The sequence below is a fragment of the Eriocheir sinensis genome, unplaced genomic scaffold (genome assembly GCF_024679095.1).
Source record: "Eriocheir sinensis breed Jianghai 21 unplaced genomic scaffold, ASM2467909v1 Scaffold309, whole genome shotgun sequence".
Taxonomy (NCBI): Eukaryota; Metazoa; Arthropoda; class Malacostraca; order Decapoda; family Varunidae; genus Eriocheir; species Eriocheir sinensis.
In genome coordinates, this window is record NW_026111620.1 from 206,658 (window position 1) to 214,154 (window position 7,497).

The following is a 7,497-nucleotide window of genomic DNA, read 5'->3' on the forward strand; positions in this document are numbered from 1 at the left end:
GGGAAGGAGAGATATCACACAACATTACCTGGAAAGGAAACATATCACACAACATTAAATGGAAAGGAAACATATAACACAACATTACCTGGAAAGGAAACATATTACACAATATTACCTGGAAAGGAATCATATCACACAACATTACCTGGAAAGGAATCATATCACACAACATTACCTGGAAAGGAAATATATCACTCAACATTACCTGGGAAGGAAACATATCACACAACATTACCTGGAAAGGAAACATATCACACAATATTACCTGGAAAGGAAACATATCACACAACATTACCTGGAAAGGAAACATATCACACAATATTACCTGGAAAGGAAATATATCACACAATATTACCTGGAAAGGAAACATATCACACAATATTACCTGGAAAGGAAACATATCACACAACATTACCTGGAAAGGAAACATATTACACAATATTACCTGGAAAGGAAACATATCACACAACATTACCTGGAAAGGAAACATATCACACAACATTAACTGGAAAGGAAACATATTACACAACATTACCTGGAAAGGAAACATATCACACAACATTACCTGGAAAGGAAACATATTACACAACATTACCTGGAAAGGAAACATATCACACAACATTACCTGGAAAGGAAACATATCACATAACATTACCTGGAAAGGAAACATATCACACAACATTACCTGGAAAGGAAACATATTACACAACATTACCTGGAAAGGAAACATATCACACAACATTACCTGGAAAGGAAATATATCACACAACATTACCTGGAAAGGAAACATATCACACAACATTACCTGGAAAGGAAACATATCACACAACATTACCTGGAAAGGAAACATATTACACAACATTACCTGGAAAGGAAACATATCACACAACATTACCTGGAAAGGAATCATATCACACAACATTACCTGGAAAGGAAACATATCACACAACATTACCTGGAAAGGAATCATATCACACAACATTACCTGGAAAGGAAATATATCACACAACATTACCTGGAAAGGAAACATATCACACAACATTACCTGGGAAGGAAACATATCACAAAACATTACCTGAAAAGTAAACATATCACACAACATTACCAGGGAAGGAAACATATCACACAACATTACCTGGAAAGGAAATATATCACACAACATTACCTGGGAAGGAAACATATCACAAAACATTACCTGAAAAGGAAACATATCACACAACATTACCTCGGAAGGAAACATATCACAAAACATTACCTGGAAAGGAAACATATTACACAACATTACCTGGAAAGGAAACATATTACACAACATTACCTGGAAAGGAAACATATCACACAACGAGCCAATGCAAAGGAAACATATACACAACATTACCTGCGAAAGGGCAAACATATCAGACAACATTACCTGGAAGGAAGCCTATCACCATCAGGCCCCACCGGGAAAAAATGCCTACCGGCGCTATAGGCCGCGACGTAAAAAAAAAAAAAAAAAAAAAAAAAAATATCTGGAAAGGAAACATATCACACAACATTACCTGGAAAGGAAACATATTACACAACATTACCTGGAAAGGAAACATATTACACAACATTACCTGGAAAGGAAACATATCACACAACATTACCTGGAAATATATCACACAACATTACCTGGAAAGGAAACATATCACAGAACATTACCTGGAAAGGAAACATATCACACAACATTACCTGGAAAGGAAACATATTACACAACATTACCTGGAAAGGAAACATATCACACAACATTACCTGGAAAGGAATCATATCACACAACATTACCTGGAAAGGAAACATATCACACAACATTACCTGGAAAGGAATCATATCACACAACATTACCTGGAAAGGAAATATATCACACAACATTACCTGGAAAGGAAACATATCACACAACATTACCTGGGAAGGAAACATATCACAAAACATTACCTGAAAAGGAAACATATCACACAACATTACCAGGGAAGGAAACATATCACACAACATTACCTTGAAAGGAAATATATCACACAACATTACCTGGGAAGGAAACATATCACAAAACATTACCTGGAAAGGAAATATATCACACAACATTACCTGGAAAGGAAATAATATCACACAACATTACCTGGGAAGGAAACATATCACAAAACATTACCTGAAAAGTAAACATATCACATAACATTACCTGGGAAGGAAACATATCACACAACATTACCTGAAAAGGAAACATATCACACAACATTACCTGGAAAGGAAACATATCACACAACATTACCTGGAAAGGAAACATATCACACAACATTACCTGGAAACATATCACACAACATTACCTGGAAAGGAAACATATTACACAACATTACCTGGAAAGGAAACATATCACACAACATTACCTGGAAAGGAAACATATCACACAACATTACCTGGAAAGGAAACATATCACACAACATTACCTGGAAAGGAAACATATCACACAACATTACCTGGAAAGGAAATATATTACACAACATTACCTGGAAAGGAAACATATCACACAACATTACCTGGAAAGGAAATATATCACACAACATTACCTGGAAAGGAAACATATCACACAACATTACCTGGAAAGGAAACATATCACACAACATTACCTGGAAAGGAAACATATTACACAACATTACCTTGAAAGGAAACATATCACACAACATTACCTGGAAAGGAATCATATCACACAACATTACCTGGAAAGGAAACATATCACACAACATTACCTGGAAAGGAATCATATCACACAACATTACCTGGAAAGGAAATATATGACACAACATTACCTGGAAAGGAAACATAATTGTCACACAACATTACCTGGGAAGGAAACATATCACAAAACATTACCTGAAAAGTAAACATATCACACAACATTACCAGGGAAGGAAACATATCACACAACATTACCTGGAAAGGAAATATATCACACAACATTACCTGGGAAGGAAACATATCACAAAACATTACCTGAAAAGGAAACATATCACACAACATTACCTCGGAAGGAAACATATCACAAAACATTACCTGGAAAGTAAACATATTACACAACATTACCTGGAAAGGAAACATATTACACAACATTACCTGGAAAGGAAACATATCACACAACATTATCTGGAAAGGAAACATATCACACAACATTACCTGGAAAGGAAACATATTACACAACATTACCTGGAAAGGAAACATATCACACAACATTACCTGGAAAGGAAACATATCACACAACATTACCTGGAAAGGAAACATATCACACAACATTACCTGGAAAGGAAACATATCACACAACATTACCTGGAAAGGAAACATATTACACAACATTACCTGGAAAGGAAACATATCACACAACATTACCTGGAAAGGAAATATATCACACAACATTACCTGGAAAGGAAACATATCACACAACATTACCTGGAAAGGAAACATATTACACAACATTACCTGGAAATGAAACATATTACACAACATTACCTGGAAAGGAAACATATCACACAACATAACCTGGAAAGGAATCATATCACACAACATTACCTGGAAAGGAAACATATCACACAACATTACCTGGAAAGGAATCATATCACACAACATTACCTGGAAAGGAAATATATCACACAACATTACCTGGAAAGGAAACATATCACACAACATTACCTGAAAAGGAAACATATCACAAAACATTACCTGAAAAGTAAACATATCACACAACATTACCAGGGAAGGAAACATATCACACAACATTACCTGGAAGGAAATATATCACACAACATTACCTGGGAAGGAAACATATCACAAAACATTACCTGGAAAGGAAATATATCACACAACATTACCTGGAAAGGAAATATATCACACAACATTACCTGGGAAGGAAACATATCACAAAACATTACCTGAAAAGCAAACATATCACACAACATTACCTGGGAAGGAAACATATCACACAACATTACCTGATAAGGAAACATATCACACAACATTACCTGGAAAGGAAACATATCACACAACATTACCTGGAAAGGAAATATATCACACAACATTACCTGAAAAGGAAACATATCACACAACATTACCTGGGAAGGAAACATTTCACACAACATTACCTGAAAAGGAAACATATCACACAACATTACCTGGAAAGGAAACATATCACACAACATTACCTGGAAAGGAAACATATCACACAACATTACCTGAAAAGGAAACATATCACACAACATTACCTGAAAAGGAAACATATCACACAACATTACCTGGAAAGGAAACATATTACACAATATTACCTGGAAAGGAAACTTACCACACGCAATCACTGTGAATCATATCATATCACACGGCATCACATACATCGACACACAGTACCCTCCCCCCGCCACACACACGCACACTCACTCACTCACACTCACACACACACACACACACACACACACACACACACACACACACACACACACACACACACACACACACACACACACACACACACACACACACACACACACACACACACACACACACACACACACACACACACACACACACACACACACACACACACACACACACACACACACACACACACACACACACACACACACACACACACACACACACACGGTATTTGTTTCGGGTGTTCCATTGCGCAAGGACAGTTTGAACTGCAATGTGAGATTAATTATTGTCCTTTTTTTTTTTCTCAAGTCGTTCAAGACATATACTCACTTGCCGATGACTTTTGTTTTGTTTTGATCGATCTTAAAGCTTAACCAAGTTTACTGGTCGTTATTTCCAAGCTGTGAACGGAGCTTTAATTCTTTGGCGATTTTACAAGTTTTCTTCTCGTCGGGTGAAACCATTGCTCCTTTTTGACGCAAAGAAATGTGATCCTTAACCTTTACCCTCACATTTTGTATTGGGGTTTGATTTTTTTTTTACTTCTTTTTATTTTTCGTTTTTTTATGTATTTTGTATTTGGTTTGATTTTTCTCATTAATCTTAATCCTAATCTTTTGTTTTTCATTTTTTTTTTTTTAGTATTTTATATATATATTTTTTTTATTTAGTTTTTTTTTTTATACATTCTGCAGGGGCCTTACTCCATCGCTGCCACGTCCCTCTCGCTTACGTCGTCAAAGTCATCCTCGCCTTCACCCTCCTTACTCAACAGGACCAGGGTGGCGGGCGGCCGGGTACGGAGGGGCGGCAACAGCGCCCACCCCGAACTGCCCCACCACCACCTCCACCACCTCTTCCCGGTCCATCTCCACCCGGTCCACCTCCTCAAAGCCATCCTCTTCTTCAATCTCCTCGGCAGGCGGCTCGGGAGGGGCGGCAAGGTCCCCCACCCCGAACTGCCCCTCCTCCACCGCCTCCATCACCTCCCTCTGATCCATGTCCTCAAACTCATCCTCGTCTTCACCCTCCATCTCACCCCGAGGGTGGTGGACGGGCGGGACAGGAGGGGGGACTAGAGCCCCCACCCTGAACTGCCAATCCACTGCCTCCACCACCACCACCACCTCCCTCAGTTCCACTTCTTCAAAGTCATCCTCTTCAAACACAGGGTCAAGATCAAGACCAGGGTCATCGTCAGGGTTGTCATCATCAGATTTGTCATCATCAGGGTTGTCATCGTAAGGGTTCTCATCGTCAGGGGCGCTGGCTCCCGAAATGAAGCTCGCCAGGGTAGCGAGCAGCAGCCCTTGCAGGACCCACCACCAGTAGGCGAGGTGTGCAGGACGTCGGAGGGTCCCAGGTCCAGTCCGTGCAGCAAGGGCTGTGCCTGCAGGTCGTATAGCACGTGGAGCGCACCTCGCGCGAGGTCGTCACTATAGGTGACGTGAGCGGCGAGCCACACCCTACGCAAGGAATCATGTCCGTGCGTCAGGAGGAGGACGAGCACGGAGCACAGCGCGGCAATGCCCCGCAGGAGGTCACTCTGGTCCTGCTGATGGTAGGCGTAGGCCAGGGTGACCACGTGGCCGGCCAGCAGCAGGAGCAGCAGCAGGCCGGCCACACACTTGTACGGGCGGCGCATAATAGCCTTGCGTAGGCGTTGGCAGGGCGTTGATAAACGCGACATTGTGCCTTCCATCGCTCCGTGTTTGGAGTTACTGTACCTCTGCTGACACTCTTCACTTTCAGTGTCAAGATCACTGTCAGGGTCATCGTCAAGGTTGTCGTCGTCAGGGTTGTTATCGTCAGGGCTGTCATCGTCGGGGCTGTAGTAATCAGGGGCGCTGGGTCCCGAGATGAAGCTCGCCAGGGTAGCGAGCAGCAGCCCCTGCAGGACCCACCACCAGTAGCCGAGGGTGTGCAGGGCGTCGGTGGGTCCCAGGCCCAGGGCGTGCAGCAGGGGCTGTGCCTGCAGGTCGTATTGCACAGCGAGGGCCTCTCGCACGAGGTCGTCACTATAGGTGACGTGAACGGCGAGCCATGCCCACCGCATTAAGGAACTCCCGGATGGCCGGAGGAGGGTGACGGATGGCACGATGAGCACGGAGCATAGCGCGGCAATGCCCCGCAGGAGGTCACTCTGGCCTTGCTGATGGTAGGCGTAGGCCAGGGTGGCCACGTGGCCGGCCAGCAGCAGGAGCAGCAGCAGGCCGGCCACACACTTGTACGGGCGGCGCATAATAGCCTTGCATAGGCGTTGGCAGGGCGTTGGTAAACGCGACATTGTGCCTTCCATCGCTCCGTGTTTGTTGTTATTGTGTGTCTCAAGGAACACTTCACTTTGTGAGTTATCTTCGAGAGGTAATTCAACCGTTACGTGCATGTTGCTGTTAATGCACCTTTGCTGTCCATCCTCCACCGCCACCACCACCTCCCTCAGTTCCACTTCAAAGTCACCCACAGGGTGAGGATCACTGTCAGGGTCAGCGCCAGGGTTGTCATCGTCAGGGTTGTCATCATCAGGGTTGTCTTTGTCCGGGGTGCTGGGTCCCGAGATGAAGCTCGCCAGGGTAGCGAGCAGCAGCCCTTGCAGGACCCACCACCAGTAGGTGAGAGTGTGCAGGGCGTCTGGGGGTCCCAGGCCCAGTCCGTGCAGCAGGGGCTGTGCCTGCAGGTTGTTTAGCACGCGGAGGGCGCCTCGCGCGAGATCGTCACTATAGGTGACGTGAACGGCGAGCCACGCCCTACGCAGGGAATCATGTCCGTGCGTCAGGAGGAGGACGAGCACGGAGCACAGCGCGGCAATGCCCCGCAGGAGGTCACTCTGGTCCTGCTGATGGTAGGCGTAGGCCAGGGTGACCACGTGGCCGGCCAACAGCAGGAGCAGCAGCAGGCTGGCCACACACTTGTACGGGCGGCGCACAATAGCCTTGCGTAGGCATTGCCAGGGGGTCGATAAACGCGACATTGTGCCTTCCATCGCTCCGTGTTTGTTGTTATTGTGTGTCTGAAGGAACACTTCACCTTGTGAGTTATCATCGAGGGGTAATTCAACCCGCA

General features: G+C 43.8%; 1 protein-coding gene across 3 annotated transcripts; it reads right to left on the reverse strand.

Moving 5' to 3' along the window:
- Positions 1-1,560: 1,560 nt before the first annotated feature.
- Positions 1,561-4,727, reverse strand: LOC126991617 (uncharacterized). 3 transcript variants are annotated; one of them, XM_050850313.1, is made up of 3 exons: positions 3,816-4,727; positions 2,857-2,976; positions 1,561-1,926 (listed from the first exon to the last, which is right to left on the reverse strand). In XM_050850313.1, exons 1-3 carry the CDS (start codon positions 4,308-4,310, stop codon positions 1,618-1,620), a joined length of 924 nt encoding a protein of 307 aa, XP_050706270.1. In that variant the 5' UTR covers positions 4,311-4,727; the 3' UTR covers positions 1,561-1,617. The 3 variants fall into 3 exon arrangements, with proteins under 3 accessions (XP_050706270.1, XP_050706268.1, XP_050706269.1); XM_050850311.1 differs by lacking the exon at positions 3,816-4,727 and having other exon boundaries at positions 2,857-3,702; XM_050850312.1 differs by lacking the exon at positions 3,816-4,727 and having other exon boundaries at positions 1,561-2,612; positions 2,857-3,702.
- Between the last annotated feature and the right edge of the window lie 2,770 nt (positions 4,728-7,497).

What these genes read in the sequence shown, in the direction of transcription:
- LOC126991617 (XM_050850311.1), bottom strand. Translation starts at nt 3,693, where the DNA reads ATGTTGTGTGATATGTTTCCTTTCCAGGTAATGTTGTGTGATATATTT. An exon ending in GTGATATGTTTCCTTCCCAG is followed by an intron (nt 1,927 to 2,856) that starts GTAATGTTGTGT and finishes TTTCCTTCCCAG; the next exon opens with GTAATGTTGTGTGATATGTT.